We start from the raw sequence: 21578 nt of genomic DNA, 5'->3' as shown, positions 1-21578 counted from the left end.
CAACCTACAGAATGAGAGAAAATTTTCACAACCTATTCATCTGACAAAGGGCTAATATCCAAAATCTGCAATGAACTCAAACAAATTTACAAGAAAAAAACAATCAACCCCATCAAAAAGTGGGCGAGGGACATGAACAGACACTTCTCAAAAGAAGACATTTATGCAGCCAAAAAACACATGAAAAAATGCTCATCATCACTGGCCATCAGAGAAACGCAAATCAAAGCCACAATGAGATACCATCTCACACCAGTTAGAATGGCCATCATTAAAAAGTCAGGAAACAACAGGTGCTGGAGAGGATGTGGAGAAATAGGAACACTTTTACACTGTTGGTGGGAATGTAAACTAATTCAACCATTGTAGAAGTCAGTGTGGCGATTCCTCAGGGATCCAGAACTAGAAATACCATTTGACCCAGCCATCCCATTACTGGGTATATACCCAAAGGACTATAAATCATGCTGCTATAAAGTCACATGCACATGTATGTTTATTGTGGCACTATTCACAATCACAAAGACTTGGAACCAACCCAAATGTCCAACAATGATAGAATGGATTAAGAAAATGTGGCACATATACACCATGGAATACTATGCAGCCATAAAAAAGGATGAGTTCATGTCCTTTGTAGGGACATGGATGAAGCTGGAAACCATCATTCTCAGCAAACTATCGCAAGGACAAAAAACCAAACACCGCATGTTCTCACTCATAGATGGGAATTGAACAATGAGAACACATGGACACAGGAAGGGGAACATCACATACCGGGGCCTGTTGTGGGGTTGGGGGGAGGGAAGAGGGATAGCATTAGGAGATATACCTAATGTTAAATGGCGAGTTAATGGGTGCAGCACACCAACATGGCACATGTATACATATGTAACTAACCTGCACGTTGTGCACATGTACCCTAAAACTTAAAGTATAATAAAAAAAAATAGAACCTTGAGAGAAAAAAGCAAGCTATTTAGGGATATTTATAGTATAATACCACTTATGTAAAATTATAACCCATAGCATAGATGCTCTATATTATTTATGAAAAAGTAAACATTTAATAAAAATATAAAAACAATGAATTGAGCTTGTAATTATCTCTAGGGAAAGAAAAAGGAAAATCAGATTAGAGATGGTTATATAGTATCAAAAATGCTTCAACTTTATCTCTAGTTTTATTTCTTTAATGAAAAAGGATCCATGATAAATATGAAAATAATGATAAATCATTGAGTCTATGTGGAAAGTTTACAGATACTTGTCATTTTATGTACATTTATGCTTCACAATCCTCTATCCTTTTTTAAAGGACTGTATAATTTTTAAAAATATTTTATAATTTTAAAAACACATACTATATATTTTTTTAAAAGTTTCCCATGAAAATATTTCATCAGTCATGAAAAGTTCCTGTCCCACATACAAATATCTGTATAGACACTACAAATGGAGATCACTTCCTTCATTTTTTACTAAATGCCATTTTAAGACACATGCTATACGTTGCTTAAGGACTAGAAACTAGGTAATGTCAGAAGAAATGTAAATAGCGGTAATATGTTACAGAAAAGCAAGGATCAAATAAAGATGCCATGAAGAGCAAGAAAGGTCCAAATGGCATAAAATTGAAAGAGGTGTCCAGAGGTTAGTCCAATGCTCAAAAAACATCCTTGGTATTGAATGAGAAGCCAAAGATGTTACTGTCAAAATTTTTTTTTAAAACAGTTGTGAAAAAAGTTTCTACTTGAATTTTAACTAGGGGGCACTTAGAGAATACGAAGCAGGGCACATGTCAACAATATGATTTATTACTAAGGCTATAATAAATGTCAAGGTTTTTCTCTGGAAGTCAAAACATTAATTATTAAGATCCCACGAGGTTCCCATAGCAACATACCTGAAGAAGGAGCCTTTCAAAAGCCAGAAAGTTGTCCCACTTGGCAGTCTGTGGGTGTTTCAACGTTTGAGCTGTGGCCAGCCCAAGCTGGAGGAGGCCACAATGATTCATTAGAGCTTTGAGGTTGTTCTTGAAGAGCTGAATATAGGACACGAGCTGTCCTGGTGTGACTCTCCCTGGAAAAACATAAGAATTTATCAGTGTACCCCCTTCTGGGAATAGTACAAATAACGAGAAGGTTTCCATTAATAATACCACTGTGTTGTATTTGGGCAGAACTTCAGAGCTGACTGCAAGCTTTCCTAAGCTATTGTGATTCTTACAACTATATAGTGACAAGAGCAAAATTGGTACTATTATTAATACTTGCATTTTGCAAGCAAGGAAACAGGGATGCTAATTAAGGGATCTGGCCAAGGTCATGTTGCCAGTAGAATTCATTTTATCATTATGTAATACTCTGTAAATAAGTTTTCAAATAAAGTCACACAAATAAATATTTGTTGAGCTCAACTTGGAGTACCTCTTTATGACATATGACATAGAAATCTAAGAGGGAAAAAGGTAAGATTTCTAATTGTGTATGTACATAAAAGATGAGAAATAGCTTATTTCTCATCTAAAACTTTACCATTGACATCAGTGAGTTCATGACAATATTCATGAGATAAAAGCAGTTACCTGGAACAAAAATGTATCAAGAATTACAGTGGCAAAACCACTGGAAGAGGAGGTATCAGCAGAAAGCGTTGGTGTGGGTAACAGCACATTTGCTACAATGGTCACCTACATTTAGAACAAGAGAGCCTACCTCATAAAAGGATAGAGACTGTACAAACACATGTACATCTACAAACACACAAACTGTTGAGGATTCACTCCTTCAGAGCCCCTAACTCCAAGTTTTGCCAATAGCTGTCTTTCCACTGAGTCTCCTCCCACTCTCCAGTCTGTGAAATTTCATTCCTGCCATTCCTCCATGCTATGCACAAAGCTCCCGGACATCAGATTCTCCTCACCAGGCAAAACGGCAATGGGGCCAAACATAGATGTAAGCCAAGTAATTCATTCCTGTATGTTTCACCCATGCCATGTTTGTGGGTTGTTATACTGAAATCCAAGTTTAGTTGCTTGTTATATCTAGGTTTTTAAATATTTTGCAATAAAACCACCTGCATTTATTTAGCAATTTACACAGTGCTTACACAAACACACCCTTTACTGATTCTCATGGCAACTCCTTGAGGTAGCAAACGAGGCTTGTGCTGCATCTATTAGCCCTGCCTGACATGCTAAGAAAGTAATGTCTTACCCAGTGCTAAATGGCAGATATCACTTAATAAATGGTTTTTGCTAAAAGTAAAGACCTTGTCACATGAAACTCAAAAGCCTACAACATATCTTTCTATCTTTTCACTAATTTTTTTGAAGAGATTAAGAATGTTTAAGTTCTTCATTACCAGTTTATCAGGGCAAGCATTTAAAGAAAAAGAACAGTGGGAATAAGTAGGAGGGTGAGTCTCATGAGTTTCTTTGGTCCCTTGGTAAAGCATGGGTTTGTTCCTGATTCTCAAAGCAGCAAGCTAACAATTTGCTTGCTCAAGTACTCATAGAAAAAAACCTCATTAATACTTTGTTTCTTTATCAGGTTTATTAAGGTATTTTCTACATGCAGTAAAATTCAGCCTTTTCTAGTGTACAGTTCTATGAATTTTGACAAATGGATATGGTTGGATAAGCACTGTCACAGTCAAAATACAGAACATTCCCATCATTCCAAACAGCTCCCCTTCTTGGTAGTCCATTCACTTTCCCCAATTCCAGCCCTGTTGGTTTACAAACCCTTATCTGTGTTTATCTGATTTCCATCTCACAGTTTTGTCTTTCTAGAGTGTCATATAAATGGAATCACATAGTATGTAGCCATTTGAGTCTGGCTTCTTTCACTGAACCATAATGTATTTGAGATTCATCCACGTTGCTGCTTGTATTAGTAGTTTGCTCTTTTTTCTTGCTGAGTGATATTTCATTGTGTGGATGTATCATAGTTTATTTAGCCATTTATTTATCTATTCACTAGTTAATGAGTATTTGGGTTGCTTTCAATTTTTCAGAAATTATGAATAAAGCCTTCACAAACATCTGTGTATAGGTCTTTCTGTGTGTATGTGTGTGTATACATACGTTTCATTTTCCTTTAGGCAAATTTCTAGGAGCAGGTTTCTAGGTCAGATGTTAAGTATATGCTTACTTTTAATTTTTTTTAATTTTTAAGCTTTATTTTATCACTCTTATCAAACATATCAGAAAGCATATCAACAGTGCATCTTATGTTAAGTTTACAACAAAATTGAACAATGTAGTTGTGTTTGATGAAAAAGTTTTATAGCAAAAAAGCACACAATACAGTCCATTGAAACGCAGGGTTCGTGCTTTTTAGGCACATTAAAAAGTGGAAAATAAAAGACCTCTGCTACTCAGCAACATAAAACAAGTTTAAAAGACTTGAGTGGAAATAAGACACTTAGGGGTTTGTGAAAAAAACTTCTTGGTACTGACCCACATATACATTTATAGTTCCATTTAGTTATTTTTTTTTTAATTTTTATTTTAGGTTCAGAGGTACATGTACTGGTTCGTTATATAGGTAAACTCGTGTCATGGGGATTTGTGGTACATAATGTTTTGTCACCCAGGTACTATACCTAGTACCCAATAGTTATTTTTTCTGATCCTCTCCTTCCTCCTACCCTCCACCCTCAAGTAAGCTCCAATATCAGCTGTTCCCCCTTAGTGTCCATGTGTTCCCATCATTTAGCTCCCACTTATAAGTGAGAACATGCAGTATTTAGTTTAAGCACATGTTTAATTTTATAAGAAATTGGCAAACTGATTTCCAAAGTGGGCTGTACCACCAGCAACATATGAGAGTTCTAGTTGCCTTACAACTTCATCAACACTTGGTTTTGTCAGCTATTTTTATTTTAGCCATTCTAACAGATGTATAGCAGTATGTCATTGTGGTTTAAAATTTCATTTTCCTAATCACTAATGATGTTAACCACCTTTTCATGTGTGTCTTTTGCCATCCTATATCTGTTTTGGTGACGTGTCTGGTCAAATCTTTTGCTCATTTTTCAGTTAGGTTGTTTGTTTTCTTATTACTGAGTTGTGAGTGTCATTCACTTTTATTGATTCAACATATATTTCTGTAACAGGCACTATTCCTGTTTCTAGGAATAAACCTGTGAACAAATCCAGACAAAAATCCTTATGCTTGTAGCCAACAAATAAAGAAAACAACTCCTTGATGATCTCCTAATTCAGCCTCTTACGTGTCATTCTATCTAAAGGGATGGGGACCTTTTGTGCAAATCATTAACATTTTTCAGAAATGATATTCTCTGACACCTATTATATTAAATATGTAAGAACAAATTTTCACACAAAATGGTTTCAAAACTTAATATTGCCATGAGCTCCACTTATTCATATAAACACTGTACTGCAGGTGATGGCAGTGTGGCTCCTAAACACATAGAACTTAGTCTATCAAGACAAACATTCATTTAATGATCATACAAATAATTACTTAATCATGATAGTGATAAGTACTGCCAAAGAAAAATACAAAGTATCTTGAAGATGTGAAAGGCTCTACATGATACGAAAACTGCCTACCTCTCCAACCCCATCTCCTCAACTGAAAGAAGAGGAATTAAATAGATTCAAAATATATACAATTCATTTCTTCTATAACTATGTTTTAGAGAGACTCCAGGAAATGGGAATCACCAGAGGAAGCCATCAGAGGATATGCTCAGATTTCTATTGTAATAACCGTATGTTCATTTTAAAGATAAAAGTGTCTTTGATTTAAAAACACAGTCCAGGCTCGGCGCGGTGGCTCACGCCTGTAATCCCAGCACTTTGAGAGGCCGAAGCGGGCAGATCACGAGGTCAGGAGATAGACACCATCCTGGCTAACACGGTGAAACCCCGTCCCTACTAAAAATACAAAAAAATTAGTCGGGCTTGGTGGCGGGCGCCTGTAGTCCCAGCTGTTCCGGTGGCTGAGGCAGGAGAATGGCGTGAACCCAGGAGGCGGAGCTTGCAGTGAGCCGAGATCCGGCCACTGCACTCTAGCCCAGGGACAGAACCAGACTCCATCTCAAAAAAAAAAAAAATATCCTCGCCAGGCGCAGTGACTCACGCCTGTTATCCCAGCACTTTTGGAGGCCGAGGTGAGTGGATCACCTGAGGTCCAGAGTTGGAGACCAGCCTGACCAACATGGCGAAACCCTGTCTCTACTAAAAATTCAAAAATTAGCCGGGCGTGGTGGTGGGCGCCTGTAGTCCCAGCTACTCAGGAGGCTGAGGCAGGAGAATCACTTGAACCCAGAAGGTGGAGGTTGCAGTGAGCCGAGATTGCACCACTGCATTCCAGCCTGGGCAACACAGTAAGACTCCATCTCAAAAAAAAAAGTCAAAATTTTTATCCAATCAGCATTTCCTAGCTGAGACCCAGACTCAGCTACCATATTTATGTAACGTCACCTTCTCATATAAGGCATATGATCTAAAGGAACAAATGGGTATATCTCCTAACAAAATATCAACACCACACTACCTTGTGTTCCTTGCAGATTCAGTAGTTATTCACCTTTTCTACTCTGTTCTATTCCCCTTTGTATGTCCTTTTTTACACACTCATGCCACTAATCCTTCGCTATGTATAAATCATGAAAGCAGATTTTTTTTTCCTAAAAATCCCTAAGAGGCTAACTGGAATTTAAGTAAAAAAGTAATTCACACAGATGCTCTAAAAAAAAAAAGGCCAGTGACATTTTAAAAATTTTTAAATTTAACCATAACCTTACCGAACACAAATGGAAATCAACTAATTGACTATCAAAAATGCTGCAGTAAGACTAACCACTGAAGTAAAATTTTTAGTTTATATAAACTAAAACAGCAAGCAACTAGACAAGTGTTGAAAAAGTAATGGACAGAACATTTATTCATACTTCACCTTACAAAAACAAGCAAACAAACAAAACCCTTGACAGACAGATTTACATGGTTATTTAAAAATGTCAACCCACCAGGCTTTACAGCACATTTTAAAAGCCATAAAACAAAGGTTATTTCATATTAAGACTGCATAAATACATAGCAACTTTTTAAAATGTGATTTTCAGTTAGGCTTTATTTTTCTTTCTTCTTTTTTTTTTTTCCTTGTAGAGACAAGGTCTTGTTATGTTGCCCAGGTTGGTATCAAACTCCTGGCCTCAAGCAATCCTCCCACCTCCCAAAGTACTGGGATTACAGGTGTGAGCCACCATACCTGGCCCTTATTTCACTTTTAAGAAAGAGAAACAGGCTTCTGGTTTCAATTTAGCTAAGAGAAAAACACAAAACTTCATCAAACATCAATTCTATACATTTTCAAAACTGTTATTAAAATATAAATTTATCTCTTGGGTAAAAGGTTACAGATTTAGAAAACAAAAGGATTTAATATTATGTCAGTATTGTTTGTGATTCTTATGATATTGAATTCAACTAAATTCCAATGCATTATGCAGCTGTATTAGTCCATTCTCACAGTTATATAAAGAAATACCCGAGACTGGGCAATTTATAAAGGAAAGAGGTTTAATGGCCTCACAGTTCTGCATGACTGAGGAGGGCTCAGCAAACTTACAATCATGGCAGAAGGGGAAGCAAACATGTCCATCTTCACAAGGTGGGAGTAGAGAGAAAAGTGAGTAGTAAAGAGGCAACAGCCCCTTATAAAACCATCATATCTTGTGAGAACTCACTATCACCCGTACAGCATCGGGGAAACTGCCCCCATGATACAATTACCTCCACCTGGTCTCTCCCTGGGGATTATGGGGATTACAATTCAACATGAGATTTGGGTGAGGACACAAAGCCTAACCACATCAGAAATTATTCTTCCAATTACTGCATATACTTGACAAATTATAGCTTTCTCAATCTGTTTTCTGGCTGGTAAAATATACTTAAAATATTTACACATGTATAATTCTTTATTGGCACTTTTAAAGACTATTCTATCATAATCGTTCTGTCAGATTTGATTTAATGGCAAAACTGTTATGATGGGAAAGAGCAACCATCATAAGAAATTTTGTCTAGAGGCCAGGCATGGTGGCTCACGCCTGTAATCCCAGCACTTTGGGAGGCTCAGGCACGCAGATCACTTGAGGCCAGGAGTTTGAGACAAGCCTGGCCAACACGGCGAAACCCCATCTCTACTGAAAGTACAAAAATTAGCCAGGCATAGTATCATATGCCTGTAATCCTAGCTACTAAGGAGGCTGAGGCATGAGAATTGCCTGTGCCCAGGAGACAGAGGTTGCAGTGAGCTGAGATTGCCCCATTGCACTCCAGCCTGGGCAACAGAGGGAAACTCTGTCTGAAAAAAAAAGAAAGAAAGAAATTTTGTCTAGAATGGCATATTTAGCAAACAAAAAATTGTAAAACCCTTGATATAAGAAACAGTCATATTGTCATTGAATGTTTTTTATTCATTCAATTCTGCAAAGATGAATGAAAATCCAGTGTGTAGAATTTGAATAAACAGACATATATGTTTTAAGACTTGCATTCTTAGAAATCTAATGTCAGCATTTCATTTTTCTCCTTTTCAATCATTTTCTAATATAATAAAGGCAATTTATATTAGAATATTTAAATATAATATATTCTGCTAAAACTCTGGTTTATTAGTTCATATACAACTGGCAAACAGGAATTATGTCAATATTATTCAAAAGTCACATCTGTTCATTTGAGATTTTTTCCCCATTATTTTAACATTTTGTGCTACCACAGACAGCAGCTAAACACAAAGTAAATGAGCACAACTGAACACATCAAGCTACGAGAGGAATTGAGTACCCTACGAAGCGCCCATTCATCCTTGCTTTTCCTCTTGGCTCTGCTGGCCGTGTGCCCCTGTTTTGGAAGTGCTTCCTGTTTGATTCGACCTGATCTCCGTTGCATTTTGCTCTTGACTTCCTAACTAAACAACCTCAACTCCTCTTATACCTTCCAATGAGCTACTGTAAACTCTTTTGCTCACATAAAATTCTATGTATGCTGTAACATTGATTTATAGAAATTTAGCATGTCTTTTTAACTGTGCTAATATTTTTATCAAGAGTTTTAATGTTTTTGTAAGTGCTCCAATTACAAGGTTGCATAGATTTTTGAATGGGCTCCTGCTGATACCATGAGCCCTGATTCCTAGTATGTGATGCAAAACCCAAGTTTTTCAGAAATGCATATATATCATAGCAGAAAAAATACCCACAACTGATATATACACGGGGGTGGCAACTTTACTAAGATTAAACTGTTGATTAGTAGACAGCACCATGAAAGAAATCCTCAAATGTTAATTCAACAGTCGACAAAAGAGAAACAGAATCTTGAGTATGCCAGATGGCCTATGAGTTTTGTAAATAATGTGCAAAAGACTCAAGAGGCTACCCTGAGCACATGTGTTTATATTGCCTCCTCAGGAGATGCATCAGAATGATAAAAAGTAATAAAAAGGGGTAGAAATGCACTCAAGAAGATCACCGAAATAGTCTATAAGCAGACAAAAGATTTCAACACCTTTTCCCCTCACCTGTTGGTTATCTCTGGAACTTACATTATATATTTTAGCTTTCTTTTTTGTTCTGCAACTAAGCAATATCTTATAGCTGTCCATGTTCTTAGTAGAGGATATTAAGTCCCTTGCCCTTCTCTTTATTTCTTCTTTCCCTCTTTTGTCTTTTAAAGTCATCAGTATTCATATTTTTACCTGGTCAAGATTGATAGCATTTCTATTTTATTCCATAATCATAGTAAATTATGGTTTTACTAAAGTATTTTGTGCTTTTTCTGTAGTTTGATTCTAAAAGTTCAAAATCAATAAATAGTGTTTACAACATCATAAACTGTGTAACAATTCTATTCTCCTGTAATCTGAAGATTCACAGTGATTGTGTCTAATTTAGAGCTTTTTCAAACTTTTATTTTAGGTTCAGGGGTAGAGGTGCAGGTTTGTTATGAGGTTACTTCTTTCTACTTGCTTCTCGGTAAGCCTATTTAATTTGAATACAGTTTTCTTCTGTCTTTTGGGAAAGTTTCATATTCTTTCATGCTAATTGCTCTCTGTCTTTTGAAACTACTAATAGTTCATGGGCCTTCTAGATTGCTTCCGTATGTTTGTCTTTTCTCTGATCTTCTACACTTCTTTCTATATTCTCTTCTCTCTCCTTTGTTCCTACATTTTAGGAGATTTTCTTGATTTATCTTTAAACTATTGACTGAAGTTTTTGGCTAAATATTTTATTTTCACAATGATATCTTTAATATCCGAGGGCCCTTTTTAAAACAGCTTTATTGACATATAACTTACAAACTATAAAATTCCCCCCTTAAAGTATACAGTTCAGTGGTTTTTGGTATATTCACAGAGTTGTACAACCATCAGTGTGGTATAATTTCAAAACATTTTTATTAGCCTAAAAAGCAACCCCATACCCAAATAAAAAAGATTTTATGTATCTATACATAATAGAATTTCAGCTGAACAAAATTTCCAGCTAAAAGACATAACTGTACTTAGCTATACCAGGAAATAAAAAAAACAACAGAAATGATAATATTCAAGTAAATTCAGCAATAATTGAACTCTTTTTTTAATATAGTAAAACTGTCATCATGTGTGGTTTTTTAAATTTAATGAAGTATAAATTTCTAGACGGTGAAAGAGCGATGGATGAGTACTAATTTATGGAGGAAAGCAAACAATAAAAATCAACTCCCACCTCGATAAGAGGCTTTGCTTGGAATATGTGAAAAGGCTCTGAGCACAGAAGGAGTTACCTGCCCATGAGCAACTCCAGTCTCAGAAGCCTCAGGGATAATAGAGGCAGATAGTGAGGAGTATAACCTACATAAAGCACATGAATCTTAAGCATACGGTTCAAATAATTTTTACATATGTATATATCCATTACTCACCAACCAGAGCAAGGTATAAAATATGTCAAGCACTTTAGAAGACTCCCTTGTATACTTACCCAGTTGATAGTCTCCTCCTAAAGGGAAACACAACAGATCATTTTTTGTCTATGTATTTTTTCTTGTCTGGCTTCTTTTGTTCCAAAATCTCATTTTTTGTTGTTTCTTGTTTTACTGCTCTATATGACCATAACAGTTTCTTTATCAATTGTACTGTTAAAACATATTTAGGTTTTATCGTCTGGGGCCATCATAAATACTGATGCTATGAGCATTCTAAGACATGCCTTTCAGTGGACACAATCATTTGTTTCTATTGGATATATACACAGGTTTGGAACTATTGGATGGGTGAATACTAGTTTTACTTGATATTGTCAGTTTTCCATGGTTGTACCAATATCCTCACATGTTTTACATTTGTTTTTTGTTTTCTGTTTTTAAGGCAGAGTCTCAGTGTGTAATCCAGGCTGGAGTGCAATGGTGCAATCTCAGCTCACTGCAACCTCTGCCTCCCAGGTTCAAGTGATTCTCATGGCTCAGCCTCCCGAGAAGCTGGGATTACAGGCGCCCATGACCACACCTGGTTAATTTTTGTATTTTTTTTTCTTTTAGTAGAGACAGGGTTTCACCATGTTGGCCAGTTACATTTGCTTTACCATAACTTAACGTAATTTTAAAATATGCATGTAGGCCAGGCGCAGTGGCTCATGCCTGTAATCCCAGCACTTTGGGAGGCCAAGGCGGGCAGACCACGAGGTCAGGAGATCGAGACCATCCTGGCTAACACGGTGAAACCCCGTCTCTACTAAAAATACAAAAAAATTAGCCGGGCATGGTGGCAGGCGCCTGTAGTCCCAGCTACTCGGGAGGCTGAGGCAGGAGAATGGCATGAACCCGGAAGGTGGAGCTTGCAGTGAGCCGAGATCATGCCACTGCACTCCAGCCTGGGCGGCAGAGCAAGACTCCATCTCAAAAAAAAAAAATGCATGTAATGAAGCATTACTTGCATAATGTAATGTATGATTGGTAAGTTTCTTTCATGGTATTTTACGCTGGGTAGCCAAAAGTCTAATGAGTAAAAAAAAAAATCACAACAGAAACCACATTGCCACATTACCATACTATTAATATGCACCTTCATTTTTCTTATTGCTTATTTGTTTATCTACTTACTTTCTTACCTTATTATACAGAAAAAAGTTGGAAAGGCAAGAAAACAATTTAAGAAAAAAGGTTACTTTGAAGAACAGGATGGTGGGGTCAGGGAAGACAGGAAGTGTACATTCATTTTTTTATTTTATATGTTGTCATTTGAATTTTCCATAAGCTTGTGCTAGTATAACTTTTGAAATATTGTCTAGGTTCTGACATAAAATAATATGTCTCATGTAGAATGGACAGATGTGTATTTTTCTCTGGGAAATTTGACTTTATTACTATCACTATTTGTACAATGCGTTCAACAGATAAAGAAAAAGAAGAGAGATAATAACTGCCTACTTCTTACCTCAATGGAGTTTAAACGAGAAAGAAATATGGTTAACATGCATATTTAAGTCAGCCATAAGAAAAAAATATCCTGCTCATAAAGACTATTAGATACTGAAACAATTTATTAAAGGGGGAAGAGGGATGAAATTATAAATCTTCTCCCACAGGGATTTGGAGGACCATACATACAGCCAACCGTATAGTGAAAGTTGGATAAAGCCCAGCTGGGAATTGATGTCCATTTTTATAGCACCATAAATACTAAGGGTTTTCTGGGACATCCTTTAAGTAGTATAGGTTTCTTGTTACACAATTTTTTTAGCTCTACAGCATTACAAAGGTAGAACAAGAAACTAATGTGAAAAGAGCACTTCAATTACATGAATCAATTCAAATGGGTTTAAAATTCAGAAATCTGCTGAAAGATCTATTTCAAGGCTACCATGGAGTAAAGTATAACTGCTGCAGGATCCGGAGTCACGAACAGAAAATAAACAGCTCTCTCCGAAGTTATACAAAACAGTGAAACATAAAACCATCAGAAACATTTATGGTTTAGCTTTCTTTGGAAATGCAGCCTTCTTGAGGCTAACTTAAACACTGCCTCAACATTTATAAACTCAGCAGATAGCATGGCAGATAATAGGTAGATTACCTCTGCTATCCAGGGGCAAATTACCAGGCTGCCAGGGAAACCATTTTCTTGGTGGATCCGCTCTGACTTGGAAAGGAATTTCTGCTCTTAAGGGCGCCTCTAAATAAATTTCCACCTACAGTCTTGGGCCTTCTCCCCATATCATTCTCTCGGGATTTAAAAACTGATAGCCATATTATCATGTTGAGGATCCCTTATATTGAGAAAATTTAAGAAGACTGATAAGAAAGATGGCTGACTAGAGTTGCCTCATGTTCATCTCCCCAACAAAAAAGAACCAAAACAATAAAAAACAACTAAATTTCAAGCAGAATGACTAAAGGAGAGCACTGAAGTACAGTACAGCAAGGGAGTGGTGGTAACCATGTGGGGCACAAAAACTCAGAGGATGGCACATAAAGAAACACCTTCCCATTCCCCTAGTCAGGATCTGCTCAGAACCAGAATGGACTTCTCCTCGAGGGGAAAGGGTAAGCTGGAGGCCTCCAGCAGCCCCCATCACCACTGCAGATATCTGCAATCTTTGCTACCAGAGAACATTGCAGTCCTCACAGGTCATGAGCCAGTTAGGGAGCTGCCTGGAGCTCACATGGCTGTACTACTTCAGAAAAGGAACCCACATTCTGTCCCACCACCCACCACCTCCCCACAACCCCGTGGCCCAAGCTGCTTTGCATAGCACCATCTTAAAACTAGAGCCTCTGCTAGAGTGTATCCTTCTCTGGGGGAAGAGTAGCCACTGCATCCCATCATCCCTGAGGCTCTGCCATCATTGCACCCACATTCATGTACACAGAAGCAGACCATTCCCTAGCCAAACCACTGAAGCTTGCACTCCACTGCGGTAAAGCTCCCTAAGGGGCACTCCATCTCCTGGATCCCAGCTGCTGCTGTGTGGTGCCCCATTCCCAGGCTACTAAGAGCTTAGCCCAGGGGAATACTTGCACTCCTGGCACCTGAGCCAATCTGGTCCCTTGAACCCCAGAAATCTGAGCTTCAGCCTAGTGGAGCAGCCATGCACCCTGGTGCCTAAGCTGATGCAGCACCCAGCTCCTCAGGGACACAAAGCCCTAGCCCAGAACAGTAGGTATATGTTCTAACCCCCAAGGACCTGAATCCAGACTTCAGAGAAACCACAGGGCCCCCCAGCAGCCCAGCCTCTGGGACCTAGAACCTGGTCCCAGTAGAGCTGCATCATCTCCCAGTACCTCACTCCCCAAGGACCTGGAGCTCCTGCACAGCAGAGCAGCTATATACCCTATGCTCCCTAGTTGATAAAGGAAACCAAGGCCCTGGCCCAGCAGAGCAGCTATGCCCACAGGCACCTGAAATAATGTGGTACCCTGTTCCAAGGGAAACAGAGCTTTGGCTGAGCTGTGGCACCCCACTCTGGGCCAGTCATGGCACCCTGCCTCCCTGGATGTGGACTAGCCCTTTGGAGTCTGAGCTGTTGAGGTACCCTGCCTCTCTGGGAAGTTGAGTCATTGTTGCCCTGCTCCCTGCACCCTGAAACACAGCTACAGTTGTGTACCCCCATTCCTGGGCCCTTGGTGCTACTGCACCTGGCCTCACAGAGCCGATGTCACTACCATGTCCCAGCATCCCAGAGTCCAGAGTCACAACTACGTGGCATCCTCTCTCCTAGTGCCTGGGAAGTTACTGTGCCCTGTTGGCTCTGGAATCCAAATTTCAGCTGTGCTCTGCTCCCCAGGGCCTGACCTTCTAGAACACCTCTTCTCCCCTGGTGCCATGCCAGCTCTGTGCCCTGACCCCTAGGAGCAGAGTCACAGACATAAACCTGTCCCCGGGTCTAAGCTACTGGGGAGTGCCTCAGACTCACAGTCCCCAACTTTGTGGGAGAGTTTCATCTACCTGTGCTTCAGTTAGTGAACCTGTGCCCACATCACAGGTGTCACAGTAGTTCAGCAAAACACTGAGTTCTAAACCCCAGCTCTATAGCCACTCCAATGACCTGTGCCCTAGAACACAGGGCCACTATCACTGCCTGTGGACCATGTCAGCCCTGGCACCAAGAAGGATATGCTCAGCTAAGTCTCCCAACTGTGGGGAAAAAGAGAACAGAAAAACCCTACCCTTACCACTGGGAACCCTAACCTACAGTGCCACCACTGCTGCCAAAAAGTCCTGCAGCCTAGGCCACTGAGACACCTATAATCATCACTGACATTGATCACAATTGAAGAAGCTACACAGAGAGTCTGTACCTACCCAGAACCAGAGTCAATGCACCCTGCACAAGTAACACCCTAAAATTCACCTGCAGGTGAAAGTCTTTCCCTACAAAAGCCACTCTATAAATTGGGAAGAGACAACCATTCTACCAGATACACAGACATCACCATAGGGACACAAAAACATTTAAAAAGCAAGTAAACATGATAGCACCAAAGGAACACAATTGTTCTCCAATAATTGACTCCAAAAAAATGGAAATTTATGAATTGCCTAAAAAGAAATTGAAAATAATAATCTTAAAGAGACTTAGCAAGATAAAAGAGAATACAAATAGACAATTGAATTAAACCAGAAAATAATTCATGATCTGAATTAGAAATTCAACAAAGAGATAAAAATCATAAAAAAGGAACAAACAGAAATCTTGGAGCTGCAGAATTCAGTGAATTAAAAAATATACTTGGGCTGGGCAAGGTAGGTCATGCCTGTAATCCCATCACTTTGGGAGGCCAAGGCAGAGGATTGCTTGAGCCCAGGAGTTCAAGGCCAGCCTGGGCAACACAGCAAGACCCTGTCTCTAAAATAATAATAATGAACTATAAAAATGTTAAAGAAATAATTGAGAGTTTCAAACAGCAGACCAGATCAAGCAGAAGAAAGAATCTGTGAACTTGAAGACAGTTCTTTTGAAATAAATCAGTCAGAGGAAACAAAAGAAAAAATATTGAAAAAGAGTTTAGAAAGCCTTTGGGACTTAGAGAGTAGCATTAACGATATAGATATTCTCATTATGGTAATTCCAGAAGGAAAAGGAATGGAGAAAAGCATAGAAGCTTATTTGATGAAATAATTACTGAAAACTTCTCAAGTCTTAGGAAAGATATGGACATCTACATCCATGAAACTATCAAGTCCCCAGAAAGGTTCAATCTAAAGAGGACCTAAACAAGGCACACTACAAAAACAAAAACAATTGTAAAAGCAGCAAAAGAAAAGAATCAAGTGACATACAAGGGAATCCCCATCAGATTACCAGCAAATTTCTAAACAGAAACCTTGCAGGCAAGGAGATAATGGGATGATATATTCAAAGTGCTGAAAGGAAAAAAATGAAAAACAAAACAAAACAAAACCGTTAGCAAAGAATACTACACCCAGAAAAGCTTTCCTTCAGGAATGAAGGAGAAATAATATTCTGCCCAGATAAGCAAAAGCTGAGGGAATTCATCATTACTAAACCAGCCTCACAAGAAATGCTTAGGAAAGTTCTTCAACTGGAAATGAAAGGAAAATTACTCTCATAAAAACATATCAAAGTATAAAACTCACTGGTAGAGGTAAATAATTCAGATTCAGAATACACCATTACTATAATGGTGGTGTGTAAATATTTCAAATTTCTACTATCAAAGTTAAAAGTCAAAATATTCAAAAATAAAAATAGTTACACCAACTTGTTAAGAAATACACAATATTAAAAGATGCAAATTTTGACATCAAAAATATAAACTGTGGGGGGTAGGGAGTAAAAGTCCAGACTACTTTTATGTGACCAAAGTTAAACTGTTATCAAGTTAAAACTAATGGGTGTGGTGGCTCATGGCTGTAATCCCAGCATTTTGGGAGGCCGAGGCAGGTGGATCCCCTGAGGTCAGAAGTTTGAGACCAGCCTGACCAACATGGTGAAACCCCATGTCTACTAAAAATACAAAAACTTAGCCGGGCATGGTAGCAGGCACCTCTAATCCCAGCTACTCGGGAGGCTGAGGCAGGAGAATAGCTTGAACCTGGGAGACAGAGGCTGCAGTCAGCCGAGATGGCACCATTGCACTCCAGCCTGGGCAACAAAAGCAAAACTCAGTCTCAAAAACAAACAAACATGGAGCCAAGACGGCTGAATAGGAACAGCTCTGGTCTACAGCTCCCAGAGTGAGCGACGCAGAAGATGGGTGATTTCTGCATTTCCATCTGAGGCACCGGGTTCATCTCAACAGGCAGTGCCAGACAGTGGGTGCAGGACAGTGGGTGCAGCACACCATATGCGAGCTGAAGCAGGGCGAGGCATCGTCTCACTCGGGAAGCACAAGGGGTCAGGGAGTTCCCTTTCCTAGTCAAAGAAAGGGGTGACAGACGGCACCTGGAAAATCGGGTCACTCCCACCCTAATACTGCAGTTTTCCAACGGGCTTAAAAAACAGCAAACCAGGAGATTATATCTGGCACCTGGCTTGGAGGGTCCTAAAACCATGGAGCCTCACTCATTGCTAGCACAGCAGTCTGAGATCAAACTGCAAGGTGGCAGCGAGGCTGGTGGAGGGGCGACCGCCATTGCTCAGGCTTGAGTAGGTAAACAAAGCAGCCTGGAAGCTACAACTAGGTGGAGCCCAACACAGCTCAAGGAGGCCTGCATGCCTCTGTAGACTCCACCTCTGGGGGCAGGGCGCAGACAAACAAAAAGACAGCAGTACCCTCTGCAGACTTAAATGTCCTTGTCTGACAGCTTTGAAGAGAGTAGTGATTCTCCCAGCACGCAGCTGGAGATCTGAGAACAGGCAGACTGCCTCCTCAAGTGGGTCCCTGACCCCTGAGCAGCCTAACTGGGAGGCATTCTCCAGTAGGGGCAGACTGACACCTCACACGGCCAGGTACTCATCTGAGACAAAACTTCCAGAGGAACAATCAGGCAGCAGCATTTGCAGTTCACCAAGATCCACTGATCTATAGCCACCGCTGTTCTGCAGCCACTGCTGCTGATACCCAGGCAAACAGGGTCCGGAGTGGACCTTTAGAAAACTCCAACAGACCTGCAGTTGAGGGTCCTGTCTGTTAGAAGGAAAACTAACAAACAGAAAGGACATCTACACCAAAAACCCTTCTGTACATCAAAGACCAAAAGTAGATAAAACCACAAAGATGGGGAAAAAATAGAGCAGAAAAACTGGAAACTCTAAAAAGCAGAGAGCCTCTCCTACTCCAAAGGAACGCAGATCCTCACCAGCAATGAAACAAACTTGGACGGAGAATGACTTTCACGAGTTGAGAGAAGAAAGCTTCAGACGATCAAACTACTCGGAGCTACAGGAGGAAATTCAAAACAATGGCAAAGAAGTTAAAAACTCTGAAAAAACATTAGACAAATGGATAACTAGAATAACAAAAGCAGAGAAGACCTTAAAGGAGCTGATGGAGCTGAAAGCCAAGGCTCGAGAACTAAGTGAAGAATGCAGAAGCCTCAGGAGCCAACGCAATCAACTGGAAGAAAGGGTATCAGCGATGGAAGATGAAATGAATGAAAAGAAGTGAGAAGGGAAGTTTAGAGAAAAAAGTATAAAAAGAAATGAACAAAGCCTCCAAGAAATATGAGACTATGTGAAAAGACCAAATCTACATCTGATTGGTGTACCTGAAAATGACAGGGAGAATGGAACCAAGTTGGAAAACACTCTGCAGGATATTATCCAGGAGAATTTCCCCAATCTAGCAAGGCAGGCCAACATTCACATTCAGGATACAGAGAACGCCACAAAGATACTCCTCGAGAAGAGCAACTCCAAGACACATAATTGTCAGATTCACCAAAGTTGAAATGAGGGAAAAAATGTTCAAGGCAGCCAGAGAGAAAGGTCAGGTTACCCACAAAGGGAAGCCCATCAGACTAACAGTGGATCTCTCAGCAGAAACTCTACAAGCAAGAAGAGAGTGGGGGCCAATATTCAACATTCTTAAAAGAATTTTCAACGCAGAATTTCATATCCACCCAAACTAAGCTTCATAAGTGAAGGAGAAATAAAATACTTTACAGACAAGCAAATGCTGAGAGATTTTGTCACCACCAGGCCTGCCCTACAAGAGCTTCTGAAGGAAGCACTGAACATGGAAAGGAACAACCGGTAACAGCCACTGCAAAAACACGCCAAAGTGAAAAGACCATCAAGGCAAGGAAGAAACCGCATCAACTAAGGAGCAAAATAACTAGCTAACGTCATAAAGACAGGATCAAATTCACAAATAACAATACTAACCTTAAATGTAAATAGGCTAAATGCTCCAATTGCAAGGCACAGACTGGTAAATTGGATGAAGACTCAAGACCCATTAGTGTGCTGTATTCAGGAAACCCATCTCACGTGCAGAGATACAAACAGGCTCAAAATAAGGGATGGTGGAAAATCTACCAAGCAAATGGAAAACAAAAAAAGGCAGGCGTTGCAATCCTTGCCTTGGATAAAACAGACTTTAAGCCAACAAAGATAAAAAGAGACAAAGAAGGCCATTACATAATGGTAAAGGGATCAATTCAACAAGAAGAACTAACTATCCTAACTATATATGCACCCAATACAGGAGCACCCAGATACATAAAGCCAAACCTTAGTGACCTAAAAAGAGACTTAGACTCCCACACAATAATAATGGGAGACTTTAACACCTCACTGTCAACATTAGACAGATCAACGAGACAGTAAGTTAACAAGGATACCCAGGAATTGAACTCAGCTCTGCACCAAGCAGACCTAATAGACATCTACAGAACTCTCCACCCCAAATCAACAGAATATACATTTTTTTCAGCACCACACCACACCTATTCCAAAATTGACCACATAGTTGGAAGTAAACCTCTCCTCAGCAAATGTAAAAGAACAGAAATTATAACAAACTGTCTCTCAGACCACAGTGCAATCAAACTAGAACTCAGGATTAAGAAACTCACTCAAAACCACTCAACTTCATGGAAACTGAACAACCTGCTCCTGAATGACTACTGGGTACATAACGAAATGAAGGCAGAAATAAACATGTTCTTTGAAACCAACAAGAACAAAGACACAACATACCAGAATCTCTGGGACACATTCAAAGAAGTGTGTAGAGGGAAATTTATAGCACTAAATGCCCACAGGAGAAAGCAGAAAAGATCCAAAATTGACAAGCTAACATCATAATTAAAAGAACTAGAAAAGCAAGAGCAAACACATTCAACAGCTAGCAGAAGGCTAGAAATAACTAAAATCAGAGCAGAACTGAAGGAAATAGAGACACAAAAAACCCTTCAAAAATTAATGAATCCAGGAGCTGGTTTTTTGAAAAGATCAACAAAATTGATAGACCGATAGCAAGACTAATAAAGAAGAAAAGAGAGAAGAATCAAATAGATGCAATAAAAAATGATAAAGGGGATATCACCACCGATCCCACAGAAATACAAACTACCATCAGAGAATACTACAAACACCTCTACACAAATAAACTAGAAAATCTAGAAGAAATGGATAAATTCCTCGACACATACACTGTCCCAAGACTAAACCAGGAAGAAATTGAATCTCTGAATAGACCAATAACAGGCTCTGAAATTGTGGAAATAATCAATAGCTTACCAAACAAAAAAAGTCCAGGACCAGATGGATTCTCAGCTGAATTCTACCAGAGGTACAAGGAGGAGCTGAAACCATTCCTTCTGAAACTATTCCAATCAATAGAAAAAGAGGGAATCCTTCCTAACTCATTTTAGGAGGCCAGCATCATCCTGATACCAAAGCCTGGTGGAGACACAACAAAAACAGAGAATTTTAGACCAATATCCCTGATGAACATTGATGCAAAAATCCTCAATAAAATACTGGCAAACCAAATCCAGCAGCACATCAAGAAGTTTATCCACCATGATCAAGTGGGCTTCATCCCTGGGATGCAAGGCTGGTTCAACATACACAAATCAGTAAATGTAATCCAGCATATGAACAGAACCAAAGACAAAAACCACATGATTATCTCAATAGATGCAGAAAAGGCCTTTAAAAAATTCAACAAGGCTTCACGCTAAAAACTCTCAATAAATTAGGTACTGATGGGACGTTTCTCAAAATAATAAGAGCTATCGATGACAAACCCACAGCCAGTATCATAGTGAATGGACAAAAACTGGAAGCATTCCCTTTGAAAACTGGCACAAGACAGGGATGCCCTCTCTCACCACTCCTATTCAAAATAGTGTTGGAAGTTCTGGCCAGGACAATTAGGCAGGAGAAGCAAATAAAGGGTATTCAATCAGGAAAAGAGGAAGTCAAATTGTCCCTGTTTGCAGATGACATGATTGTATATCTAGAAAACCCAATCACCTCGGCCCAAAATCTCCTTAAGCTGATAAGCAAATTCAGCAAAGTCTCAGAATACAAAATCAATGTACAAAAATCACAAGCATTCTTATACACCAATAACAGACAAACAGAGAGCCAAATCATGAGTGAATTCCCATTCACAATTGCTTCAA

General features: G+C 39.3%; 1 protein-coding gene across 1 annotated transcript in view; it reads right to left on the bottom strand.

Annotated features, from left to right (window-relative positions):
- The window catches only part of SCFD2 (sec1 family domain containing 2), a 527816-nt gene that overhangs the window by 398049 nt on the left and 108189 nt on the right, over positions 1–21578 (bottom strand). Inside the window, exon 4 of the mRNA XM_003268376.4 lies at positions 1907–2082. Within this exon, the coding sequence (XP_003268424.1) occupies positions 1907–2082 (176 nt within the window). The remainder of the gene's footprint in view (positions 1–1906; positions 2083–21578) is intronic.

Source organism: Nomascus leucogenys, chromosome 9 (genome assembly GCF_006542625.1).
Source record: "Nomascus leucogenys isolate Asia chromosome 9, Asia_NLE_v1, whole genome shotgun sequence".
NCBI classification, from domain to species: Eukaryota; Metazoa; Chordata; class Mammalia; order Primates; family Hylobatidae; genus Nomascus; species Nomascus leucogenys.
Note: the sequence above shows the minus strand (reverse complement) of the source record. Positions and strands in the feature narration are given on the sequence as shown.